This window comes from Bombina bombina, chromosome 10 (genome assembly GCF_027579735.1).
Source record: "Bombina bombina isolate aBomBom1 chromosome 10, aBomBom1.pri, whole genome shotgun sequence".
NCBI classification, from domain to species: Eukaryota; Metazoa; Chordata; class Amphibia; order Anura; family Bombinatoridae; genus Bombina; species Bombina bombina.
In genome coordinates this window covers 206,439,649-206,467,567 of record NC_069508.1, presented here as the reverse complement: position 1 = coordinate 206,467,567, position 27,919 = coordinate 206,439,649, and the positions used below count along the sequence as shown (strand labels likewise).

The 27,919-nt window shown below is 40.0% G+C and overlaps 1 protein-coding gene across 14 annotated transcripts in view; it reads left to right on the top strand.

Annotated features, from left to right (window-relative positions):
- Nucleotides 1-27,919, top strand: part of DOCK7 (dedicator of cytokinesis 7) — a 695,569-nt gene that overhangs the window by 406,160 nt on the left and 261,490 nt on the right. For all 14 annotated transcript variants that reach the window (XM_053693655.1, XM_053693653.1, XM_053693652.1 and 11 more), the window contains 4 exons: nt 4,003-4,116; nt 23,835-24,005; nt 24,129-24,268; nt 25,307-25,476. In XM_053693655.1, the coding sequence (XP_053549630.1) occupies nt 4,003-4,116; nt 23,835-24,005; nt 24,129-24,268; nt 25,307-25,476 (595 nt within the window). The remainder of the gene's footprint in view (nt 1-4,002; nt 4,117-23,834; nt 24,006-24,128; nt 24,269-25,306; nt 25,477-27,919) is intronic.

Here is a 27,919-nt window from a genome sequence, read left to right as displayed (position 1 = left end):
TGTCAGGCCCTGGTCAGATTCAGACCTGTGTTTAAACCTGTTGCTCCCTCTTGGAGCATTAACCTTGTTCTTAAAGTTTTGCAGCAGGCTCCGTTTGAGCCAATGCATTCCATATATATTAAGTTGTTATCTTGGAAGGTTTTGTTTCTTATTGCTATCTCTTCTGTTCGGAGAGTTTTGGGAACTCTCGGCTTTGCAGTGTGATTCTCCTTACCTTATCTTTCATGTGGATAAGGCGGTTCTTTATATTATATTGGGTTTTCTCCCTAAGGTAGTTTCGGATAAAAATATTAGTCAGGAAATTGTTGTTCCTTCTCTCTGTCTTAATCCTCCTTTTCATAAGGAACGTCTGTTGCACAACTTGGATGTTGTGCATGCTCTAAAATTCTACCTACAGGTGACTAAGGATTTTCACCAGTCTTCTGCCCTGTTTGTTTGTTTCTCAGGAAAGCCTAAGGGTCAGAAGGCTACTGCTACTTCTCTTTCCCTCTCGTTGAGAAGTGTGGTTCGTTTTGCTTATGAGACTGCTGGTCAGCAGCCTCCTGAGAGAATTGCAGCTCATTCCACTAGGACTGTCTCCTCTTCTTGGGCTTTAAAAAATGAAGCTTCTGTGGAACAGATTTGCAAGTCTCCAACTTGGTCCTCTCTGCATACTTTTTCAAAAATTTGCCAGGAGTGATGTACCCACTAGTAATTTGAATGAAGTTGTGGACTCTCCATGTCCGGAAAGAAAGAAATGTATCAGGTAAGCATTAATTTTGTTATCTACAACAGAGTGCAACAAGATGAAAAGATTGCATACAGCATTGTTAGTTATTTTGCACAATTAGAAAAAGTTAATTAAGAATATGTCATGTATGTGTTGTGGTTCCCTGTAATATCCAATTACATGTTCTGCCTTCCCTTGGACAGTGCTTTAGGTCAGGATTTCCCACTGGAGTCCGAGGAAGCGTTATGTGAAACGCGCATCAGGGGCACTCTCACAAGGTCATAGTACCTCATTTTTAGATGCTTACTCAGTCTGTCTTTGTTATAACAATCGATTTTGACACCAAATTAGTCAGGGTAACTGTAATTCAAGCCCCCGCTATAGAAGGGGCTTTTTGTCAGTATATCGTTTTTTCAACTGTCCAGCATACACTTTAGCAATTGCATTGGATGTATTTGGGAGACATTATATACAAAGTTGATATCGTTTGCAGTAATTTAAAAGACTAGGTTACCCTAGCTGCTGCAACTGCAGCAGGTGTGTTTTGTGTTATCTAAGCATTTAACACCTTATGAGAGGTTGATATTAATATTGCCATCTAATAGCTACTGTTACCCTGACCTATTATATTCATTGTCATTATCCCATTCACATTATTAACACACTGAGTTTAAGCTACTTTTAACCGTGTGTGTACAGTCATGTTGGACTTTATTCATTATTTTCTCATAATAAAGTTATCCTATATAATAAATGGCCAAGTGTGTTTGTCCGAAGCTGTCATGCGCAGTAGACTGCGAACGAGGACAAACACACTTGGCCTACCTCACCTGGCATGGCGTGGAGTGGGTGTGACCGGACAGGCATGACGTGGGTGGAGTCGGGCATGGCGGGGGCGGGGCTGGGTGTGACGCGGACGGGGCGTTACGTGGCCGGACAGGGCGTGACGTGGCCGGATGCGCCGTGAGAGATAGAGAGCTCTAAAGAGGGGGATAAAGAGAGGGGGTAGAGACAGCAAAAGAGGGGCATAGAGAGAGCAAAAAGAGGGGGGGGAGAGAGAGAGCAAAAGAGAGGAAGAGAGACAGCAAAAGAGAGAGGGGAGAGAGAGCAGAAGAGGGCTAGAGAGAGCACAAAAGAGGGGGAGAGAAAGCTCAAAAGAGAGGGGGAGAGGGAGAGCTCAAAAGAGAGGGGGGAGAGAGAGCGCAAAAGAGACAGGGGAGAGAGAGCGCAAAAGAGAAGGGGGAGAGAGAGCAAAAGAGGGGGGAGAGAGAGAGAGCAAAAGAGGGGGGAGAGAGAGAGAGCAAAAGAGGGGGGAGAGAGAGAGAGCAAAAGAGGGGAGAGAGAGAGAGAGCAAAAGAGAGGGGGGAGAGAGCGCAAAAGAGAGGGGGGAGAGAACATTTTTCTTTTTTGCACTTTTATATCTCTTTAATTAAAGGGCCATTGATTTAGCCACCAATCTGCAAGCGCTACCCAGGTGCTGAACCAAAAATGGTCCGGCTCCTAAGCTTTACATTCCTGTTTTTAAAATAAAGATACCAAGAGAACGAAGAGTAGATTAGAAAGTTGCTTTAAATTATTGCTCTATCTGAATCATGAAAGAAAAATGTTTTGTTCATATCCTTTTTTTTTTTTAGTATTGTCTATCAGACATTTGTCCAAAAACAACCTCATAGTAAAAGAACGTAATGATTTGTTAAAAATGTCTCTCTATTTAAGTGCAACAACAGATCAGTTTGCGGGAGCTGTTGTTTAATGCCATCAGGACATGAACTTCATGTTCCATTAGATAAAAGCTGCCACAGGATGTGAAATATTAAAGGGACACTGAACCCAAATTTTTTCTATCGTGATTTGGATAGAGCAACTTTCTAATTTACCCCTATTGTCAAATGTTATTCATTCTCTTGGTATCTTTATTTGAAATGCAAGAATGTAAGTTTAGATGCCGGCCCATTTTTGGTGAACAACCTGGGTTGTTCTTGCTGATTGGTGGATAAATTCATCCACCAGTAAAAAAGTGCTGTCCAGATAACTGAACCAAAAAAAAAGCCTAGATGCCTTCTTTTTCAAATAAAGATAGCAAGAGAACGAAGAAAATGTTATAATAGGAGTAAATTAGATAGTTGCTTAAAATTGCTGCTCTATCTGAATCACAAAAGAAAAACATTGGGTTCAGTGTCCCTTTAACCCTTTAAGGACACAGCTTTCAGTTTGCTCAATTGTTTTATGCTGGAAAAATTCCATCATATGTCCTTAAGAGGTTAAGGATCAAGCTCACAGATAAGAAGTCCCTACAGACAAATATATTTGACACCAGACACATGGTCAGAGTGGAAGTAATTGGGACGCAAGCTCTCAAAGCAGCCTTTATATGAGCCACAGTCATTCTATGGGCTCTGTCGTCCCTTTGTTGCTAAGAGCGATCTAATAGATTATACAGGGTCATGATGTCACTGATGCCACTAAACCATGCAGATTGTCGTTGGGTTCTTCATGAATGGATGCTGCCACTGAAGACCAGTTATTTCGATGATTATTTATTTTGCAAGGTGGCTTTACTGCAAACCACCTTAATATGAACATGTATATGGCTTTCCTTAGATTTTTATTGCTCTCCTACCCATAGTATTGTCTGTGTAATCTTACAAGAGAATGAAACAAAAGCAGCGATAGCTCGTGGTGAAATAAGATACAAACATGTATATGCTGTGAAACCTATTTCTTCTGTGAGCATAGAAGAACAAAGACATCTGACGGCTTTATGTACTGACTGAAAACAAAATCATTAAGTAAAGTAGAATTGAATACTCAACAAGTGCATGATAAAAATACAATGTAATAGCAATTACTCTGAATTTTAAATGAACAGTAGATTTTTTTTTTCTGACAAATTTTAAAATGCAATTAAATTTGCAGTCCCCTGTACCATGTGATAGCTGTCAGCCAATCACAGATTCCTATACGTATACACTGAATTTTTGTACATGCTCAGTAGTAGCTGGTGCCTCAGGTAGTGTGCATATAAAAAAACAGACTGTGTGCAATTTGATATTGGAAGTAAATTGGAAAGTCTCTTAAAACTGCATGCTCTATTTTTACTTTTAGTGTCCCTTTAAGAAACTTTACAGTAGAAGCCAATTTGCCAGTGACAAACTATTAAAGCAGTGCCGCAAAAAGTCATTAGCTGAGCTACTGAGGAGACAGTAGGGATGAAATTATAAAATAAAATGCAAAACATGGTGTACAAAATACAAGCGTTTATGATTAGTCTGCTATACTTTTATGTTGCACAGGACACAGAAATGGTGGAAAGACTTAACATCAGCCTTGGATTCTTTCTCAACAATCTGTTGTCGGTTATGGACAGAGGTTTTGTGTTTTGCCTTGTTAAAGCCTACTTCAAACAGGTAAATAGATTTGACTAATTTCTTTACTTCATTTATTAACATAATCAACATAAAAACACTTACGTTGAAAATGCAACCATCGCAAAATACTTAAAATGGCTCCCTCAGAGTGGTGTGAATGGTCTCAAGAGTTAAATACGGTTTTCTTCTCTAATGGGGAGAGTCCACAGCTGCATTCATTACTTTTGGGAAATACAGAACCTGGCCACCAAGAGGAGGCAAAGACACCCCAGCCAAAGGCTTAAATACCTGCCCCACTTCCCTCATCCCCAAGTCATTCTTTGCCTTTCGTCACAGGAGGTTGACAGAGACGTGTCGGAAGATTCAATAGTCTCTTATGGAGGGTAGTACTCTTCAGAATGGGACTGGAATTTTAAGTAGTCCTGTCATCATCTCAGTGAGAGCATGGATGAAAGTTAGAGTCCGGAGATGCAGGAAGAGTCTTTCTGCTAAACCATCCTGACTCATATTAACAGCTTGATAGGCAATCAGCGTTGACGAGTTTCGCGGCCTGCTTTCTTCACGCAATTCCATGTCAGAAGCGATGCTACTATCTGTCACACTTGAAGGGCCGTGTTCTTGTTCCATCACGTGGATTCCGGTAAGATCGTTTAATTTTACTTTCAATATCAGAATGTAATGTAAAAGAAGAGAGGGTCTCAGTGGGACTCCTTTTATCTTTATGGAATCAAGGGTTAATATCTCCTGAGGGGGGTTATTGAACAGCGGGGGGGCTTTAATCATGTTTGTTATGTGATTCTGTCTGCTAATGTGTAGTGATGCTTGGGCTCGTGGCTATTTCAGGACATACCAGCCTTTTTGTCAGGCCGCGTGGTCCTTGTGGACTGGCACGCTTTTCCTTGGTCTACACTGTACACCTTGTGACCGGACGTGGTCAAGTTTTCTGTTCTCCATTTCCGTATTCCTGACCGGGTGGCGACGGAGAGAGTCTGTTTCGCTTGCTGTCTAGGTCATAGGAGGTGGTGAGTGCCCCAGCCATTGGGGGGTGTAAGGTGCCGTTTATTTTTTGTCCATAATTTCAATAAACAAGTTATGGAGGATTCTGATACTTCTTCTTGCAAAGAGTATGAAATGGCCCGGGTAATCCATGCCCATCAGTTATGTTCCGAATGCTGCATTCGAGTGCTCTTGTCTCCCGATTCGGGGAAATTAGAGTCCGCTGAGCCCATCCGCCCCTGAGGATCCCATATCCCGCGAGGCGCGCACCCTAGTACCTTCTCTTGCTATGCAAGCAGTTATCTCAAATGCCATTACCCCTTCTCCGGAAGGCGGCTTGTTTCCTCCAGAGGTTATGGCACGGTTCCACATGGCCATATCTATGGTGTTGGCACATTTACAGCTTCCAGGTGGATACTGTCCGTGTTCCGTTAACCAGGGCTCGTCAGGCATGGGATCATCTGGATCAGATCAGCCCTCTGGGGAAGCGGTTTCCTCTGAGGCTTCAGGGGTCCAATTCTCGGGGCCAGGGTCATCAGTTGCCCCGGCAGAGGTAAGTCTTGCCTTTCGTTATATACTGGCGCGCCTTCGTGTCCTGCTGAGGCATGTTTTGGCTGTGCTGGAGGATCCCAGTCTTAAGTCGATGGATCCTCGGTCTTCCTTTCCAGACGGCAAGCAGGATTAGATGAAGGGGGATGAAGTCAATCTCCTTGTCTACATTTATTTCATGTAATTGGCAAGAGTCAATGAGCTAGTGACGCATGGGATATACAATCCTACCAGGATCTGCTATATGTGGATGGGTGTCTTTCGGTAAGTATGTATTATTTAAGACACTCTCAGCTATGGTTTGACGCTTTATGTATTAATATAAAGTTTTAAATATATGTATTTTTCTTATATTTGCAATGAGTCAGGTCTATGTGTATTTCCCTTTGCAGTCTGGCAGTTTCGTTATGGGAATCATGTTTTAGGAAGTTTGTCTTACCTAAGTTATAGTCTTTTCTTTCATGTAATTAGCAAGAGTCCATGAGCTAGTGACGTATGGGATATACATTCCTACCAGGAGGGGCAAAGTTTCCCAAACCTCAAAATGCCTATAAATACACCCCTCACCACACCCACAATTCAGTTTAACGAATAGCCAAGAAGTGGGGTGATAAGAAAGGAGAGAAAGCATCAAAATAAGGAATTGGAATAATTGTGCTTTATACAAAAAAATCATAACCACCACAAAAAAGGGTGGGCCTCATGGACTCTTGCTAATATGAAAGAAATTAATTTATCAGGTAAGTTCTTACATAAATTATGTTTTCTTTCATGTAATTAGCAAGAGTCCATGAGCTAGTGACGTATGGGATAATAAATACCCAAGATGTGGAACTTCCACGCAAGAGTCACTAGAGAGGGAGGGATAAAATAAAGACAGCCAATTCCGCTGAAAAATAATAATAATCCACAACCCAAACCAAAAGTTTTAATCTCAATAATGAAAAAAACTGAAATTATAAGCAGAAGAATCAAACTGAAACAGCTGCCTGAAGTACTTTTCTACCAAAAACTGCTTCAGAAGAAGAAAACACATCAAAATGGTAGAATTTAGTAAAAGTATGCAAAGAAGACCAAGTTGCTGCTTTGCAAATCTGATCAACAGAAGCTTCATTCCTAAACGCCCAGGAAGTAGAAATTTATACACCCCTCACCACACCCACAATTCAGTTTTACAAACTTTGCCTCCCGTGGAGGTGGTGAAGTAAGTTTGTGCTAGATTCTACGTTGATATGCGCTTCGCAGCAGGCTGGAGCCCGGTTTTCCTCTCAGAGTGCAGTGAATGTCAGAGGGATGTCAGAGGGATGTGAAGACAGTATTGCCTATTTGAATTCAATGGTCTCCTTCTACGGGATCTATTTCATAGGTTCTCTGTTATCGGTCGTAGAGATTCATCTCTTACCTCCCTTTTCAGATCGACGATATACTCTTATATACCATTACCTCTACTGATTCTCGTTTCAGTACTGGTTTGGCTATCTACTATATGTAGATGAGTGTCCTGGGGTAAGTAAGTCTTATTTTTTGTGACACTCTAAGCTATGGTTGGGCACTTTTATATAAAGTTCTAAATATATGTCTTCAAACTTATATTTGCCTTGATTCAGGATGATCAATATTCCTTATTTCAGACAAGTCAGTTTCATTATTTGGGTTAATGCATATGAATAATCAATTTTTTCTTACCTCAAATTGACTTTTTTTCCCTGTGGGCTGTTAGGCTCGCGGGGGCTGAAAATGCTTCAATTTATTGCGTCATTCTTGGCGCTGACTTTTTTGGCGCAAATTTTTTTTTGTCATTTCCGGCGTCATACTTGACGCCGGAAGTTGTTCGTGATTGCGTAATTTTTTTGACGTTTTGCGCCAAAAATGTCGGCGTTACCGGATGTGGCGTCATTCTTGGCGCCAAAAAATTTAAGGCGCCAATAATGTGGGCGTCTTTTTTGGCGCTAAAAAATGTGGGCGTCATTCTTGTCTCCACCTTTTTTTCACATTATTTCAGTCTCATTTTTTCATTGCTTCTGGTTGCTAGAGGCTTATTCATTGGCATTCTTTCCCATTCCTGAAACTGTCATTTAAGGAATTTGATAATTTTGCTTTATATGTTGTTTTTTCTATTACATATTGCAAGATGTCTCAGATTGACCCTGGATCAGAATCTACTTCTGGAAAGACGCTGCCTGATGCTGGTTCTACCAAAGTTAAGTGCATTTGTTGTAAACTTGTGGTAACTGTTCCTCCGGCTGTAGTTTGTGATGAATGTCATGATAAGCTTGCTAATGCAGATAGTATTTCCATTAGTAATATACCATTACCTGTTGCTGTGCCCTCAACATCTAATACTCAGATGTTAATATAAGAGAATTTGTTTCTAAATCTATTAGGAAGGCTATGTCTGTTATTCCTCCTTCCAGTAAACGTAAAAGGTCTTTTAAAACTTCTCATTTTTCAGATGAAATTTTAAATGACCGTCATCATTCTGATTTGTCTGTTTCTGATGAGGATTTTTCTGGTTCAGAGGATTCTGTCTCAGATATTGACACTGATAAATCTTCATATTTATTTAAAATGGAATTTATTCGCTCTTTACTTAAAGAAGTTTTAATCGCTTTAGAGATGGAGGAATCTAGTCCTCTTGATACTAAATCTACTAAGCGTTTAAATTCGGTTTTTAAACCTCCTATGGTTATTCCAGAAGTTTTTCCTGTCCCTGGTGCTATTTCTGAAGTAATTTCTAGGGAATGGAATAATATGGGTACTTGATTTACTCCTTCGCAAAGGTTTAAGAAATTGTATCCTGTGCCATCTGACAGATTAGAGTTTTGGGACAAAATCCCTAAAGTTGATGGGGCTATCTCTACTCTTGCTAAACGTACTACTATTCCTACGGCAGATAGTACTTCCTTTAAGGATCCTTTAGATAGGAAGATTGAATCCTTTCTAAGAAAAGCTTATTTATGTTCAGGTAATCTTCTTAGGCCTGCTATTTCTTTGGCTGATGTTGCTGCCGCTTCCAATTTTTGGTTGGAGGCTTTAGCACAACAAGTATCAGACCATAATACTCATAGCATTGTTAAACTCCTTCAACATGCTAATAACTTTATTTGTGTTGCCATCTTTGATATCATTAGAGTTGATGTCAGGTATATGTCTTTAGCTATTTTAGCTAGAAGAGCTTTATGGCTTAAAACTTGGAATGCAGATATGTCTTCTAAGTCAACTTTGCTTTCTTTTTCTTTCCAAGGTAATAAATTATTTGGTTCCCAGTTGGATTCTATTATTTCAACTGTTACTGGGGGGAAAGGAACTTTTTTGCCTCAGGACAAAAAATCTAAAGGTAAATACAGGGCTGCTAATCGTTTTCGTTCCTTTCGTCAGAATAAGGAACAGAAGCCTGACCCTTCCCCTAAAGGAACGGTTTCTGTCTGGAAACCTTCTCCAATCTGGAATAAAACCAAGCCTTTTAGAAAGTCAAAACCAGCTCCCAAGTCCACATGAAGGTGCGGCCCTCATTCCAGCACAGCTGGTAGGGGGCAGGTTACGACTTTTCAAAGACATTTGGATCAATTCGATTCACAGTCTTTGGATTCAGAACATTGTTTCACAAGGGTACAGAATAGGTTTCAAGGTAAGGCCGCCTGCAAGGAGATTTTTTCTCTCTCGCATTCCAATAAACCCAGTGAAGGCTCAGGCATTTCTGAAATGTGTTTCAGATCTAGAGTTGGCTGGAGTAATTGTGCCAGTTCCAGTTCTGGAACAGGGTCTTGGGTTTTACTCAAATCTATTCATTGTACCAAAGAAGGAGAATTCCTTCAGACCAGTTCTGGATCTAAAGATATTGAATCGTTATGTAAGAATACCAACATTCAAAATGGTAACTATAAGGACTATTCTGCCTTTTGTTCAGCAAGGGCATTATATGTCCACAATAGATTTACAGGATGCATATCTTCATATTCCGATTCATCCAGATCACTTTCAGTTTCTGAGATTCTCTTTTCTAGACAAGCATTACCAGTTTGTGGCCCTTCCGTTTGGCCTAGCAACAGCTCCAAGGATTTTTTCAAAGGTTCTCGGTGCCCTTATCTCTGTAATCAGAGAACAACAGGGTATTGCGGTATTTCCTTATTTGGACGATATCTTGGTACTTGCTCAGTCTTTACATTCTGCAGAATCTCACACAAATCAACTTGTGTTGTTTCTTCAAAAACATAGTTGGAGGATCAATTTACCAAAGAGTTAGTTGATTCCTCAGACAAAGGTAACCTTTTTGGGTTTTCAAATAGATTCAGTGTCCATGACCTTGTCTCTAACAGAAAAGAGACGTCTGAAATTGGTTTCAGCCTGTCGAAACCTTCAGTCTCAATCATTCCCTTCGGTAGCTTTGTGCATGGAAATTCTAGGTCTCATGACTGCTGCATCGGACGCGATCCCTTTTGCTCGTTTTCACATGCGACCTCTTCAGCTTTGTATGCTGAACCAGTGGTGCAGGGATTATACAAAGATATCACAATTAATATCCTTAAATCCCAATGTAAGACACTCTCTGACGTGGTGGATAGATCACCATCGTTTAGTCCAAGGGGCTTCTTTTGTTCGTCCAACCTGGACTGTGATCTCAACAGATGCGAGTCTGTCAGGTTGGGGAGCTGTATGGGGATCTCTGACAGCGCAGGGGGTTTGGGAATCTCAGGAGGCGAGATTACCAATCAACATTTTGGAACTCCGTGCGATTTTCAGAGCTCTTCAGTTTTGGCCTCTTCTGAAGAGAGAATCGTTTATTTGTTTTCAGACAGACAATGTCACAACCGTGGCATATGTCAATCATCAAGGTGGGACTCGCAGTCCTCAGGCTATGAAAGAAGTATCTCGGATACTTGTATGGGCGGAATCCAGCTCCTGTCTAATCTCTGCGGTTCACATCCCAGGTGTAGACAATTGGGAAGCGGATTATCTCAGTCGCCAGACGTTACATCCGGGCGAATGGTCCCTTCACCCAGAGGTATTTCTTCAGATTGTTCAAATCTGGGGACTTCCAGAAATAGATCTGATGGCCTCTCATCTAAACATGAAACTTCCCAGGTATCTGTCCAGATCCAGGGACCCTCAGGCGGAGGCAGTGGACGCGTTGTCGCTTCCTTGGAATTATCATCCTGCCTATATCTTTCCGCCTCTAGTTCTTCTTCCAAAGGTGATTTCCAAAATTCTAATGGAACGTTCGTTTGTGCTGCTGGTGGCTCCAGCATGGCCTCACAGGTTTTGGTATGCGGATCTCATTCGGATGGCCAGTTGCCAACCTTGGACTCTTCCGTTAAGACCAGACCTTCTATCTCAAGGCCCTTTTTTCCATCAGGATCTCAAATCATTAAATTTGAAGGTATGGAAATTGAACGCTTGATTCTTAGTCATAGAGGTTTCTCTGACTCATTAATTAATACTATGTTACAGGCTCGTAAATCTGTGTCTAGGAAGATTTATTATCAAGTCTGGAAGACTTACATTTCTTGGTGTTCTTCTCATAAATTCTCCTGGCATTCTTTCAGAATTCCTAGAATTTTACAGTTTCTTCAGGATGGTTTGGATAAAGGTTTGTCTGCAAGTTCTTTGAAAGGACAAATCTCTGCTCTTTCTGTTCTTTTTCACAGAAAGATTGCTAATCTTCCTGATATTCATTGTTTTGTACAGGCTTTGGTTCGTATCAAACCTGTCATTAAGTCAATCTCTCCTCCTTGGAGTCTTAATTTGGTTCTGAGGGCTTTACAAGCTCCTCCGTTTGAACCTATGCATTCTCTGGACATTAAATTACTTTCTTGGAAAGTTCTGTTCCTTTTGGCCATCTCTTCTGCTAGAAGAGTTTCTGAGTTATCTGCTCTTTCTTGTGAATCTCCTTTTCTGATTTTTCATCAGGATAAGGCAGTGTTGCAGACTTCATTTAAATTTTTACCTAAGGTTGTGAATTCTAACAACATTAATAGAGAAATTGTGGTTCCTTCATTGTGTCCTAATCCTAAGAATTCAAAGGAGAGATCTTTACATTCTTTGGATGTAGTAAGAGCTTTGAAATATTATGTTGAAGCTACTAAAGATTTTAGAAAGACTTCTAGTCTATTTGTTATCTTTTCTGGGTCCAGAAAAGGTCAGAAGGCCTCCGCCATTTCTTTGGCGTCTTGGTTAAAATCTTTGATTCAATCATGCTTATGTAGAGTCGGGTAAATCCCCGCCTCAAAGAATTACGGCTCATTCTACTAGGTCAGTTTCTACTTCCTGGGCATTTAGGAATGAAGCGTCTGTTGATCAGATTTGCAAAGCAGCAACTTGGTCTTCTTTGCATACTTTTACTAAATTCTACCATTTTGATGTGTTTTCTTCTTCTGAAGCAGTTTTTGGTAGAAAAGTACTTCAGGCAGCTGTTTCAGTTTGATTCTTCTGCTTATAATTTCAGTTTTTTTCATTATTGAGATTAAAACTTTTGGTTTGGGTTGTGGATTATTATTATTTTTCAGCGGAATTGGCTGTCTTTATTTTATCCCTCCCTCTCTAGTGACTCTTGCGTGGAAGTTCCACATCTTGGGTATTTATTATCCCATACGTCACTAGCTCATGGACTCTTGCTAATTACATGAAAGAAAACATAATTTATGTAAGAACTTACCTGATAAATTAATTTCTTTCATATTAGCAAGAGTCCATGAGGCCCACCCTTTTTTGTGGTGGTTATGATTTTTTTTGTATAAAGCACAATTATTCCAATTCCTTATTTTGATGCTTTCGCTCCTTTCTTATCACCCCACTTCTTGGCTATTCGTTAAACTGAATTGTGGGTGTGGTGAGGGGTGTATTTATAGGCATTTTGAGGTTTGGGAAACTTTGCCCCTCCTGGTAGGAATGTATATCCCATACGTCACTAGCTCATGGACTCTTGCTAATATGAAAGAAATGAATTTATCAGGTAAGTTCTTACATAAATTATGTTTTTTCCCAATTTGACTTCTCTTTTCTTTTGAAAAACTTGCGGGCAAATTAGGCTTGCGAGGGGGCAAAATACTGTTTTTTATTGCGTCATTCTTGTCGGGAGAATTTTTTGGCGTGAATGTGCGTTTGTAATGACGCAAGTTTGTCATTTCCTGCGTCTTAGTTGACTCAAGGTTGTTTGGAGCAAAATTGTGTTTGTTATGACGCAAGTTGTGTCCTTTCCGGATGTTTGTTGACGCCCAAAATGTTTTTTCAACTTCCTTTTGCATCGTGCGTCATACTTGCCGCCAAAAAAAAAAATATTTTATTTTACCCCACTTCCTATATGCTCCTTGACTTCTTTATGCTCAGAAGGCTATGCTATTTGCTTTTTTGTCAATTTTAGCATTTGCATATTTTCCCATTCCTGAAACTGCTATATGTAGAAATAAGATATTTCTGTTTAAATGTTATTTTTTCTTTTACATTTTACAAGATGTCTCAATCTGATCCTGTCTCCGAAGCTGCTGTAGGAACCATGCTGCCTGAACACAGTTCTACCAAAGTTAAGTGTATCTGTTGTAAACTAGTGGAGATTATATCTCCAGCTGTAGTATGTAACAGTTGTCATGATAAGCTTTTGCATGCAGAAAAGGTTTCTATTAGTGCTAGTACAGTAACTGTTGTTCCTTCAACATCTAAAGTACATGATATCCCTGTTGATATGAAAAATTATATTGCTGATGCAATACAGAAGGCTATGGCTGCTATACCGCCTTCAAATAAACGTAAAAGGTCTTTTAAAACTTCTCATACTGATGAAATTTGTAATGACCGACAACATACTTATATATCCACCTCTGATGAGGATCTCTCTGAGGAGTCTGGACCTCTTGATAATAAATCCAGTAAACATTTAAATTCTGTCTATAAACCTGTGATTACTCCTGAGGTTTTTCCTGTTCCTGATGCTATTTTTGATGTGATTGCTAAGGAATGGTCTAAGCCTGGTACTTCTTTTGTTCCTTCTTCAAGGTTTAAAAAGTTGTATCCTTTGCCAGTAGCTAAGTTAGAGTTTTGGGAAAAAGTCCTTAAGGTTGATGGGGCTATTTCTACTCTTGCTAAGCGTACTACTATTCCTATGGAAGATAGTACCTCTTTTAAGGATCCTTTAGATAGGAAAATTGAATCTTATGTAAGGAAAGCTTATTTACATTCTGGCTATATTCTCTGACCTGCCATTTCTATGGCTGATGTTGCGACTTCATCAACTTTTTGGCTGGATATCTTAGCACATCGGGAAAAAGATTCTGATTTGTCTAGCATTGTTCGATTGCTTCAACATGCTAATCATTTTATCTGTGATGCTATATTTTATATCATCAAGATTGATGTGAAATCTATGTCTTTGGCTATTTTACGGCTAGATTACGAGTTTTGCGTTATGAGTGAAAAAGCCTCATAACGCTGCCTTTTCACTACCGCTGATATTACGAGTTTTGCAGATATATCTGTACCGCATACTTTTTTGGCCGTAACGCAACGTAACTACCGCAGCTTTCAAAAAGTCCTTTTTCAATGGGACTTCCACAGCGCCAGTATTAAGAGTTTGCCTGTCCGGCCAAAAAGTGAGCGGTACAGCCTATAATTTTTTTATTTTGTGTAAATTAGTGGGGGGGTTGTAATTTAGGTAATTGTATTTAATTAATTTAATTTATTTAATTGTAGTGTAAGGTTAGGTGTTAGTGTAAGACAGGTTAGGTTTTATTTTACAGGTAAGTTTGTATTTATTTTAACTAGGTAGACTAGTTAGTAAATAGTTATTAACTATTTACTAGCTACCTAGTTAAAATAAATACAAATTTACCTGTAAAATAAAACCTAACCTGTCTTACACTAACATCTAACCTTACACTACAATTAAATAAATTACATTAAATACAATTAACTAAATTTAAAAAAAAAAAAACACACTAAATTACACAAAATAAAAAAGAAATTATTAAATATTTAAACTAATTATACCTAATCTAATAGCCCTAGCAAAATAAAAAAGCCCCCCCAAAATAAAAAAACCTAGCCTAAACTAAACTGCCAATAGCCCTTAAAAGGGCCTTTTGCGGGGCATTGCCCCAAATAAATCAGCTCTTTTACCTGTAAAAAAAAAAATACAAACAACCCACCACCCACAAAACCAAACCCCCCAAATAAAACCCTATCTAAAAAATTCTTAGCTCCCCATTGCCCTGAAAAGGGCATTTGGATGGGCATTGCCCTTAAAAGGGCATTTAGCTCTTTTTCAGCCCAAACCCTAAGCTAAAAATAAAACCCACCCAATAAACCCTTAAAAAAACCTAACACTAACCCCCGAAGATCCACTTACAGTTTTTGAAGACCGGACATCCATCCTCAACAAAGCCGGGAGAAGTCTTCATCCAAGCGGCAAGTAGTGGTCCTCTATGCGGGCAGAAGTCTTCATCCAGACTGCATCTTCTATCTTCATTCTTCCGACGCGGAGCGGCTCTATCTTCAAGGCATCCGTCGCGGAGCCTCCTTTTCATACGGTCCCAGCCATACACTGAAGGTTCCTTTAAATGACATCATCCAAGATGGCGTCCCTTGAATTCTGATTGGCTGATAGAATTCTATCAGCCAATGGAATTAAAGGTGAAAAATCCTATTGGCTGGTTAGTTGTTAGTGTAAGACAGGTTAGATTTTATTTTACAGGTAAATTTGTATTTATTTTAGCTAGGTAGTTAGTAAATAGTTATTAACTATTTACTAACTACCTAGCTAAAATAAATACAAACTTGACTGTGAAATAAAACCTAAGATAGATACAATGTAACTATTAGTTATATTGTAGCTAGCTTAGGTTTTATTTTATAGGTAAGTATTTATTTCGTTTTAAATAGGAATTATTTAGGTTTTAATTGTAATTTTTGTTTAGATTTATTTTAATTATGTTCAAATTAGTGGGTGTTAGGGTTAGATTTAGGGGTTAGGGGTTAATAACTTTAGTATAGTGGCAGCAGCAGATTAGGGGTTAATAAGTATAATGTAGGGGGCAGCATATTAGGGGTGTTTAGACTCGGGGTTTATGTTAGGGTGTTAAGTGTAAACATACATTTTCTTTCCCCATAGGAATCAATGGGGCTGCGTTACGGAGCTTTATGCTCCTTTATTGCAGGTGTTAGGCTTTTTTTTAGCCGGCTCTCCCCATTGATGTCTATGGGGAAATCGTGCACGAGCGCTGGTATTTGAGTGCGGTATGGAACTCAATGGAGCTCAATGCTGACATATTGCCTGCTAACGCCGGGTTTTTGCAAACCTGTAATAGCAGCGCTATAGGGAGGTGAGTGGTGGAAATGTTAGTACAGAGCCACTCATAACGCAAAACTCTTAATCTATCCGTTAGTTGTCACAGAATGCTGACATGGTATCTAAATCTAGGTTACTATCTCTATCATTCCATGGTAATCATTTGTTTGGTTCCCAGTTGGATTCTATTATTTCCACTATTACTGGGAGGAAGGGAGTTTTTTTTTTTTAAAAAAAAGATAAAAAGTCTAAGGGTTAATCTAAAATCTTCTCATCGGTTTTGTTCCTTTCATCAGAATAGAGAACAGAAAACCACTCCTTCCCCTAAGGACTCTGGCTCCATCTTCAAGTTGGAATAAACCCAAGCCTTATAAAAAACCAAAGCCAGCCCCCAAGACTGCATGAAGGTGCAGCCCTCAATCCAGTTCTGCTGGTGGGGGGCAGATTGAAATTATTTCAAGACGTTTGAGCAGGTTCCGTTCAGATTCATTGGATTCAGAATATTGTGTCTCAAGGGTATCAAATAGGTTTCAGAATAAGACCTCCTTTGAGAAGATTTTTCATGAATTAACAAATCCTGTGAAAGCTTAGCCCTTTCTGAAGTGTGTTTCAGATATAGAGCTTTCAGGGGTAATTGTACCAGTTCCACTACTGGAACAGGGTCTGGGTTTTTATTCAAATCTATTCATTGTCCCGAAGAAGGATCTGAAGTTTTTGAATTAATTTGTAAGGGTCCCAACTTTCAAGATGGTGAATATAAGGACTAATCTGCCTTTTGTTCATCAAGGTCATTACATGTCCTCAATAGACTTACAGGATGCATATCTTCACATTCCAATTCATCCAGACCACTATCGGTTTCTGAGATTCTCTATTCTAGACAAGCAATACCAATGTGTTGCTTTTCCATTTGGCCTAGCAACAGCTCCAAGAATCTTTTCAAAGGTTCTCGGTGCCCTTCTATCTGTAATCAGAGAGCAGGGTATTGCAGTGTTTTCTTATTTGGACAATATCTTGGTACTAGCTCAATCTTTTAATTTAGCAGAATCTCACACAAATCAACTTGTGTTGTTTCTTCAAAGACATGGTTGGAGGATCAATTTACCAAAGAGTTTCTTGATTCCTCAGATAAGGGTCACCTTTTTAGGTTTCTAGATAGATTCAGTGTCCATGACTCTGTCTTTAAAAGACAAAAGATGAATGAAATTGGTTTCTGCCTGTCAAAACCTTCAGTTTTGATCATTCCCTTCAGCGGCTATGTGCATGGAAGTTTTAGGTCTCATGACTGCAGCATCGGACGCGATCACCTTTGCTCGTTTTCATATGAGACCTCTGCAGCTTTGCTTGCTGAATCAATGGTGCAGGGATTATACACGGATATCACAATTGATATACTTAAATCCCAACATTCAACTCTCTCTGTCCTGGTGGTTGGACCATCATCGGATTATTCAAGGGGCCTCTTTTGTTCGTCCTTCCTGGACTGTGATTTCAACAGATGCAAGTCATACAGGTTGGGTAGCTGTCTGGGGATCTCTGACAGCACAAGTAGTTTGGAATCCTCAAGAGGCGAGGTTACCAATCAATATTTTAGAACTCTGCTATTTTCAGGGCTCTTCAGGCTTGGCCTCTACTAAAGAGAGAATCATTCATTCGTTTTCAGACAGACAATATCACAACTGTGGCATATGTCAATCATCAGGGTGAGACTCGCAGTCCTTTAGCGATGAAAGAAGTATCTTGGATACTTTCTTGGGCAGAATCCAACTCCTGTCTAATTTCTGAGATACATATCCCAAATGTAGACAATTGGGAAGCGGATTATCTCAGCCGTCAGTCTTTACATCCAGGGGAGTGGTCTCTCCATTCATATGTATTTTGTCAGATTGTACAGATGTGGGGTCTTCCCGAAATAGATTGGATGGCTTCCCATCTAAATAAGAAGCTTCCCAGGTACCTGTCCAGTCCAGGGATCCTCAGACGGAGATGGCGGATGCTTTAGCAGTTCCTTGGTTTTACCAACTTGCTTATATCTTTTCACCTCTAGTTCTTCTTCCAAGGGTGATCTCCAAGATCATAATGGAACAATTGCATGTGTTTCTGATAGCACCAGCATGGCCTCACAGGTTTTGGTATGCAGATCTTGTCCAGATGTCCTGTTGCCAGCCTTGGCCACTTCCTTTAAGGCCAGACCTTCTGTCTCAAGGGACGTTTTTTCCATCAGGATCTCAAATCGCTAAATTTGAAGGTATGGAAATTGAACGCTTTGTGCTTAGTCATAGAGGTTTCTCTGACTCAGTGATTAATACTATGCTACAGGCTCGTAAGTCTGTTTCAGGGAAGATTTATTATCGGGTTTGGAAAACCTATATTTCATGGTGTTTTTCTCATAAGCTCTCTTGGCATTCTTTTAGAATTCCTAGAATTTTACAGTTTCTTCAGGATGGCTTGGATAAAGGTTTGTCTGCAAGTACTTTGAAGGGACAAATCTCTGCTCTTTCTGTTTTATTTCATAGAAAGATTGCTAAGCTTCCTGATATTCACTGTTTTGTTCAGGCTTTGGTTCGTATCAACCCTGTTGTTAAATTAATCTTTCCTCCTTGGAGTCTTAATTTGGTTTTTAAGGCTTTGCAGGCTCCTCCTTTTGAGCCTATGCATTCTTTGGATATTAAACTACTTTCTTGGAAAGTGTTGTTTCTTTTGGCTATCTCTTCAGCTAGAAGAGTTTCTGAATTGTCTGCTCTCTCTTGTGAGTCTCCTTTTCTGATTTTCCATCAGGATAAGGCTGTTTTGCTGACTTTGTTTAAATTTATTCCTAAGGTTGTGAATACTAACAACATTAGTAGGGAAATTGTTGTTCCTTCCTTGTGTGCTAATCCTAAGAATACTATTGAAAGATATTTACATTCTTTGGATGTTGTAAGAGCTTTGAAATACAGGTGGCCCTCGTTTTACAACGGTTCAATTTACACCGTTTCAGAATAACAACCTTTTTTTTCCAGTCATGTGACTGCTATTGAAAAGCATTGAGAAGCAGTGCATTGATTAAAATAGCCAGTAGGTGGAGCTGTCCGCTTGTGTTGCAGCAAAGCCAAGCAAGCTGAAATTAATCAGTTTAACCAGACCTGAGCTATCGAGCAGATTTCAAAGGAACAATATCTTCCTGTCTATAAATCAGTCCAGATTGGAATGCATAAAAATAACTGTTTGCAGATAAATGCAAGTGAAGTCTGTGTTGTGTGATTATTTTATTAGGTTTATAATGCTGTTTAGCAAATGTTTTTGTTCATTTAACTTAGTTTAATTATATATTCTGTGTTGTGTGATTATTTTTTATTAGGTTTATAATGCTGTTTAGCATTTAAAGTCTTCATTTCAAAGCTTTAAAAATAATGTATTAGGTGTTACTTATGACAATTTTGAGAGGGGCCTGGAACCTAACTCCCTCACTTCCCATTGACTTACTGGGAAACTGGGTTTCAATTTACAACGGTTTCGATTTACAACCATTCCTTCTGGAACCTAACCCCGGCGTAATCTGAGGGCTACCTACCTGTATTATGTCGAAGCTACTAAAGATTTCAGGAAGAATTCTAGTCTATTTGTTGTTTTTCTGGTCCTATTAAAGGTCAGAAAGCCCTCTGCCATTTCTTTGGCCTGGGACAGTCTCCGCCTCAGGGAATTATAGCTCATTCTGCTAGATAAGTCGCCACTTCTTGGGCTTTTAAAGGGACCCTAAACACCATCTTTTTTTCTGTGATTAACTTTTTTTATAAACGTTTTTGTATTGTTTTAAACGTTGTTGCTTACTTTGTTTATTTACCTAGCCTCTGCTCAATTATTTTTCAGTCTCAATATTACCCCTAAACCACTGCCTACTGAATGCGGTGCTAGCCGCCATGTTGTAACGCGCGTTGTCTATATAGACTGGATGTGCACTCCCTTCTTTACTCCTTCACTTCCGCGCATGCGCATAAAAAGGATACTCTTTGCCGCTTTTATGAAGCTCGTTCTCATTAACTTTGTGAACGAGCTTCATAGATTTAGTTGTTTCACAGGCAGCCGTTTTCACTGAATGCTGACAGCTCTGTGAGACGACCGGCTTGTCAGTGATTGTTAGCCAGGGTTTTGTGTGTTTTTTTTTTATTCATAATGTTTTTTAATTTTTTTAAATGCAAATCCTTTTTGTTTTTATTATAGGTGTTCCATTTTTTTTTTCAAAAACCGGAAGTCTGCTTATTGCTGTGAGCGTGCACACATATAGACATTGCACTCACAGCATAACTAAAAAACTACTGCTGCCATAAAGTTTGCAGCTATTACCTTCACTGCTAAAGCATATCTTTTGAACCGGCCTCAGGGATCCCCCAACACGCTGTTACAGCTCAGCTCAGCTCAGCGACTGCTGTCTCATAAATATATTCTGTTATCTTCAACACTAAGCTGTGTCACCCTTCTACCCCTCCCCTTTCTCTCCAAGCTCCCGGAGTCCAGCTCAAGCCATACATTTTTTTCTTTCCTATGCCTTTCAGAGTTTGTTTAGATCAGACCCTTTGAAAATAGGGTCCGATCTAAACAAACTCTGAAAGGCATAGGAGAGAAAAAAATGTATGGCTTGAGCTGGACTCCGGGAGCTTGGAGAGAAAGGGGAGGGGTAGAACGGTGACACAGCTTAGTGTTGAAGATAACAGAATATATTTATGAGACAGCAGAGCTGTTATAGTTTTTCCTTTTGGAAAACATTTTTTCTCTGGGATTTGATGCTAGCGATTTTGTGGTTGCTTTGGCACTTCCGCGGAAGTTAAATAAATATGTTAAGACATTGTTATGTCTATCGTTTATTTTGTCTTTCCCTACTAGGGATTCAATTTTTCTGTGGCCTTGGACAAGTTCTAGGGTGCCCTATGTATCAGGCTGGTCCTGGTCAGGCACTAGTTTTTCTGTTCCTTGAGGTCCATATCTACCAAGTGGTGCCCATTGTAACCGGCTGGCCCGGTTGGGTTGCTGAGTTGCTTACTCTGGTGAAGAGTTAGTTTTCTTTGTTTTGTATGTTATAAGGAGACCTTTCGTTCCTAGACGTCAGGCTGGTCCTTGTTTATTCCTTTGAGTTGGGCATCAGAGGGGATTGTGCTCAGTCCTCAATGTCCTATTCCTGATGGCTGACGGGTTACCGAGCTCTGATCCTGCTAAGGCTTACTTTGGAGTTTCCTGACTTTGGTTTGGGAACTAGCATTTTCTCCTTCCCAATAGGGAAGATGACTCCTTGAAAATCTGTGGTACCAGGTTTAGGTGGCGATTACTCGTCTCCTCTATTGGTATTTTTTCTTGGATTGTCCTTTTGGAGTCCATTGGAAATGGTACCTCTTCCTTAAAGGGTCAAGGTTGTTTGTGCCTCCTCTTTTTTTTTTCCTTTTTGGGGCTGGTTTTCTGGTCATCTGTTTCTGAAAGCTCAGTCTTTTGGCCTTTTTCCTTCCCCCTACGGTATCTCGTCTGCTATCATAATTTTGGAGCTCTGGAGAGTGTGTTGTCTTTTTTTCTTGCGGTTACCCCTGCTTAGGCGTTTGACTTCATTTTTACTTCTTTGATTATGTAACAAAAGTATTAGACAAGGGTGGAGCAGTTGATGTAGCATATCTAGATTTAAGCAAAGCATTTGACACTGTCCCACACAAACTAACTCACAAACTGTATCTCCTTGGTCTAGACTCAAAAATTGTGAACTGGGTGGAATGCTGGCTTAAGGACAGAAAACAAAGTGTCTTAGTAAATGAAGTTCATTCAGCAGAGGGGTCTGTTACTAGTGGTGTTCCTCAGGGATCAGTTTTGGGGCCTGTGTTGTTTAACATATTTATCTGTGATATCAGCAAAGGGCTACAGGGGAAGGTATATCTGTTTGCAGATGATACAAAAATTTGTAACAGAGTGGATGTTTCGTGAGGGGGGGTGGGTTGTAGACCAAATAAGTGATATACAACAATTGGAGGATTGGACAAATGACTGGGATCTAAAGTTTTATACAGCAAAGTGTAAAAAAATGCATTTAGGGAAGAAAAATTTAAATGTTAATTACAGACTCAATGACACGTTACTGACTGTTAAAGATGAGGAAAAGGACTTGGGAGTTATTATTTCAGATGTTTTAAAACTTAGTAAACAATGTAGTACTGCCGCGACTAAGGCCAGCAGAATGCTTAGATGTATTCGTAGAGGTATTTGCAGCAGAAATAGTAAGGTTCTAATGCCACTTTATAGATCATTAGTTAGGCCTCATCTTGAGTATTGTGTGCAGTTCTGGAGGCCATATCTTCAGAAGGATATTAAAAAACTTGATTCTGTGCAAAGGAGGCTACCAAAATGGTACATGGTCTAAAAAATAAAACTTACCAGGATAGGCTCAATGACCTAAATATGTATAGCGTAGAGGAGAGAAGGGAAAGAGGTGATATGATAGCAACTTTCAAGTACGTTAAAGGGCTTAGTAAAACTGAGGCTGTGGGTATTTTACATAAAATGGAAAATTCAAGAACAAGGGGTCATGAGCTCAAGCTAAAGGGTAGTAGATTCAGGAGTAATTTAAGAAAGCACTTCTTTACAGAAAGAGTGATTGATTTATGGAATAAACTTCCTCAAGAGGTAGTAATGACAAACACTTGGGGGGACTTTAAAAATGCTATGGACAAGTATAAGGCTATCCTACGAACTAGATAAGTTTATACTGTTAGGTAATATCGGGCAGACTTACTGGGCCTATGGCTCTTATCTGCCGTCAATATCTGTTTCTATGTTTGATCTACCGCCAGGTGTTTGGGATGCTCGTTCATCGTACATTCCTCGAGCTGTAGGAGTTGTCCACGGACCCTTAGATGTGGCTGTGATTGTATCACCCCTGGTGCATGGTGTTATCCAGATGGGGTAACCCGTTGGTTCCTCTGGGGTTATTAGTTTTGAAGCCGGTTCCGGTTGTCCGGTTTTCTTGTCCTGTTCTTATTTTCGACTGGACATTTTGTGTTTTCGGTGTCCAGATCCCTTAGGTTGTATCTGGACGGCTCAGTGTTTCCGGTTCCAGAACGTCCTCTGGTCCCTTCTGGCGGATTTTTCTCTCTCTTACTGGAGAATTGGAAAATTCTACCGGGCCGGCTGTATTAGCCGGATGACAATCACTTTCTCCCGTTGCAACCTTGGTTTGTGCTCTTGGAGCTATACTTGGGGTTCCTTTTTTGCCCTAGTTGTTTGTTTGGTGGTCCTTTTGGACTTTAGGTGTGGGCTTGAAGCCTGCGGGACTTTGTCTCCTCGGAGGCTTTTTTGCTTGGTTGTGTCTAGTGATCTGAGGGGTCGTTAACAAGGGCCTTTCTGGTCCTTTACATTTTTTGTTCCTTCTGCTTATGGTGAAGCAGTTTTTTGTTTTTTTTTGTCAGGTGTAATTTCAGGCTGTGCTGCCCTCAGAATGGGCCGCCTCTTGTTCCCGCCCGTTTTGCATTCAGTGTCCTCTATAACTTGGGTATTGTTTTCCCAAATGTAATGAATGCAGCTGTGGACTCTCCCGGTTTAAGAAGAAAAACTTAAATTATGCTTACCTGATAATTTTCTTTTCTTCCGTCAGGGAGAGTCTACCGCTCCCCGCTAGCGTTTTTACTTTGAGGCGGCAGCAGTTCTCGTTTTTTTATTCTTCTGGCACCCTGATATTTCTCCTACTGTTCCTTGTTCCCTCAGCAGAATGACTGGAGAATGAGGGAAGTAGGGGGAGGTATTTAAGCCTTTGGCTGGGGTGTCTTTGCCTCCTCCTGGTGGCCAGGTTCTGTATTTCCCAAAAGTATTGAATGCAGCTGTGGACTCTCCCTGTCAGAAGAAAAGAAAATGATCAGGTAAGCATAATTTAAGTTATTTTGTTTATGCGTCTTGGTATAATGCTAATAATTGACACAGATTTTATTGTTAACAGGTTTCTTCCAAACTGTACTTGTTGCCAAATCCAAGTATACTGGTGTCTCTAAGGTTGGATTTCCTGCGTATAGTTTGCAGCCATGAACATTATGTCACCCTAAATTTGCCCTGTAGTTTGCTCACTCCACCATCATCTCCGTCCCCATCAGTTTCCTCTGCAACTTCCCAGGTATGAGCCTAGGTCCTGTCAGGACAAATGTTTCTTGCAAGGTCATTTCAGGATTGTTAGTTTGTTAAACGCCCTCAAGGAACCTTTGATTGCATGAAATTGTATGTTCTTCCTTTTCAACAGAGCTCTGGATTTTCCACAAATGTCCAGGACCAAAAGATTGCAAATATGTTTGAGCTGTCTGTTCCATTTCGGCAGCAGCACTATTTGGCAGGACTTGTGCTGACCGAGTTGGCTGTAATTTTGGATCCTGATGCTGAGGGGTAAGTCACAAGATTGTAAGAAGATGGGTTTTAAAAATGATGTAATGGAGAGAGAAATTAAAGTGTTCTGTTTTAATTAGGATACGAAGCATATAATTGTAAAAAAACTATACATATGTCTTTTGTCATTGGCTCACACAATGTGTTCAGCTAGCTCCCCGTAGTACATTGCTGCTCTTAAAGTCTACTGAGGTTCACTCTTCAACAAAAGATGCCAAGAGAATGAAGTAAATTGGAAAGTTCTTTAAAATTGCATGGTCTATCTGAACAGTGAAAGTTTTAACCCCTTAACGACACAGCCATACCTATTATTACAGTCTCACTGCTGTCAGCAAGAGCCACACTACTTAACCCATACGAGTGAAATTATGTCAGCTGTCATTAAGGGGTAAATTTTTACTTTACTTTTTTTTTTTTTACTGTTTAACATAAAAATAGTCATTTTTAAATGGACAAAAAAGACCCATTATTGCATTGGTGTACCTTATTTAAACATTAAACCATTTTAAATTAAAATTGTATGCTTTAACTTAAATAAATAAATACAAGCTCTAGTGTTGGTCTTCTTGAAAATGCCGAAAGAATCTATTGCTTTCAGCATCTGCCATAGCCCTCCTAATGTGCACTACCGATGTTTGCTCCAGAATGGCTGCAGGTACGTTACCAGCAAATCCTGTGTAGTACACGATCATAGGGAAACCAAATACAGCCGAACCTTCAACATTTTCTAGAAAACCAACACCAGCGTTTTATGAATTTAAATATACTATTTTATTTTGAAATTGCTATTTAAAAAAATGTGTATGTAATATTGGTCCCTTTAACTCAGTGAACACATAGAATGAGCATGCAACACTTTTATGTTTTAAGCTTGACTTTATGAAGTAGGTTAAAAAGTTATAGAACCACTATACTGCATATATAGTCTTCTTTTAGCTGGAACATGAAGTTTATTTAAGTATGTTTCACTGTTTAGTTAGACAGTTGTGTTTACTCTGTGGATGATAACTAACTTCAGTTACACAACTCCTTTCACAGCTTGTTTGGATTGCATAAAAAGGTCATCAATATGGTACACAACTTACTATCTACTCATGATTCTGATCCTCGGTATGCTGATCGCGAGGTAAAAGCCCGGGTGGCCATGCTTTACCTGCCTCTGATTGGCATAGTCATGGAAACCGTGCCCCAGCTTTATGATTTTACAGGTACTTTCTGCATTTTAAGGTTATTGACCTAAACTCTGTCCTATTTCATTTTTTTTTTTTATCAGTCTTAAGGCCAGAAGTTTTCTTTCATCATCATTTAAGGGACTTACTTATATTCTGTGCTTTCAGTTAATTGGTGATAATTATTTTTGCTGATTGTTATTCACTAGTTGATTTGGGGAATTGTGATCAGCCATCTAGTTATCAAAGTCTACTTCCTTTTTTGTAGTTAGATCAATATTGGCTTTTACATATTAAATTATTTCTTCATCAGTATTTGTCATTCTCTATCTAGCTACTTGGTTTTCATTTATTTTTAGCTATAATTTTTAGTTTCCTGAATACAATAGTATCAAATGTTTTTAATTAAAGGGACAGCAAACTTGAATATTTTTTTTTATTGCAATGCAAAATATTTATTAACAGAAATTCATCATCCTCCCGAAAAGTGATGAAGTATTTAATTATTTTTTTTCCGCTGTTCCTTCTAATGTAAAATGCTTGAATTTATCACAGCATTCCATTTTTCTTCTTAAACGGGAAGAGTGCACAGCTGCATTCATTACTTTTGGGAAATACAGAACCTGGCCACCAGAAAGTGGCAAATACACCCCAGCCAAAGGCTTAAATACCTCCCCCCACTTCCCTCATCCCCCAGTCATTCTTGGCCTTTCGTCACAGGAGGTTGGCAGAGAAGTATCAGAAGTTGGATAGTCTTTTATGGAGGGTAGTACTCTTCACAATGGGACTGGAGTTTTAAGTAATCCTATCAGCCTCTCAGTGAGAGCATGGATGAAAGTTAGAGTCCAGAGATGCAGGGAGAGTTTTCCTGCGAACCCATCCCGACTCATATTAACAGCTTTTTGTTAATCAGCGTTGACGAGTTTCGCTGCCTACCTTTATATCACTCAAGTCCATGTCAGAAGCGAGACTACTATCTGTCACACTTGAAGGGCTGTGTTCCACGGCGTAGATTCCGGTAAGATCATTTCATTTTATTTTGATATGTGAATGTTATGCTAACGAAACAAGGTAGGCTCCCAGTGGGACTCCTTTTATCTTAATAAGGAATCATGGGTTAATATCTCCTAAGGGGGTTATTCACCAGGGGGGACTTTAATCATGTTTGTTATATGGTTTTATCTGTAAATGTGTAGCAATACCTAGGCTCACAGCTTTTACGGATCACAATGGCCTTATTTTACTGACGCAATCTCTCAAGATTGCGCGCCCTTTTCTGTGACTGGCACAGAGCACCTTGTGACGGGTGCGGTTACATTGTTTTCTTACTATCGTATGCTGACTGTGTGTGACAGAGAGTCTAGCTCGTGGATTGTCTGGTTCACAGGAGGTGGTGAGTGCCCCAGCCATTAGCCATTGGGGGTGTTAAGAGTGCCAGTTAGTTTTTGTCATTTTTGTAATCCCAAGATTATGGAGGATTCTGATATGTTGGACACGGATGGCTCCTATATGGAGAATGTGTCTTGTGATGAATATGAAATGGCCCGGGTTATCAGTGCCCATCAGTTATGTTCCGATTGCCGTTCTAGAGTACTCTCTTCCGCCAAATCAGGGAGCTTAGAGTGCGTTGAGCCATCCACCTCGTGAGGCACGTGCCCCAGACCCTCTCTCGGCTATGCAAGCAGGTGTCCCTATTGCCTTTACTCCTCCAGAGGGTGGTTTGTTTCCTCCAGAGGTTACGGCACGGTTCTGCATGGCCATTTCGATGGCGCTGGCTCATTTATATCTCCCAAATGAAATATTTCAAAGATATTGCCCATGTTCTGTTAACCAAGGCCCGTTGGGCGTGGGATCGCCTGATTCACTTCCGCCTTCTAGGGAAGTGTTGGCCCCTGAGGCTTCAGGGGCCCCAACCTCGGGGCCAGGGTCTTTCTTTGATCCGGCGAGAGATCATTTTGCCTTCCGTTATAGGCTGGCATGTCTTCGTGTTCTTTTAAGGCATGTTTTGGCGATGTTGGAGGATCCCAGTCCTAATGGACTGAGAGATCCGAGACCTTAGATGCTGGATGGCAAATTGGATATGACGATTGGGGATGAAGCCAATTACCTTAACGTCTCCGTTTTATTTTTTCTTTATGTTTCGGTTCTAGTTCTGAGCTTGGGTGAATGGGGCCTCTGATCGGCTGTTCCGCTGGCGTTCTCATTCTCCTTGGGCGTTCACCCGATGGGTGCTGCCTTCTTTTATTTTTGATCCGGAAGGATGTGTTTAATTTGTTTTTTTCTTAAGCTCATGTCTGTTACAATTTTGTTTTTGAGAACGTTTTTCTCTGGAACTGATACTTGCGATTAAGGTCACTTGGGCACTTCCTCGGAAGTTGCACACTTTTTGTATAATAGAATTATATTTTCTAGTTAATTTATCAATACTTCGGGTCGAATTTTCTTGGACCTTGGACAATTCTGGAGTGTCCTTATACCAGGC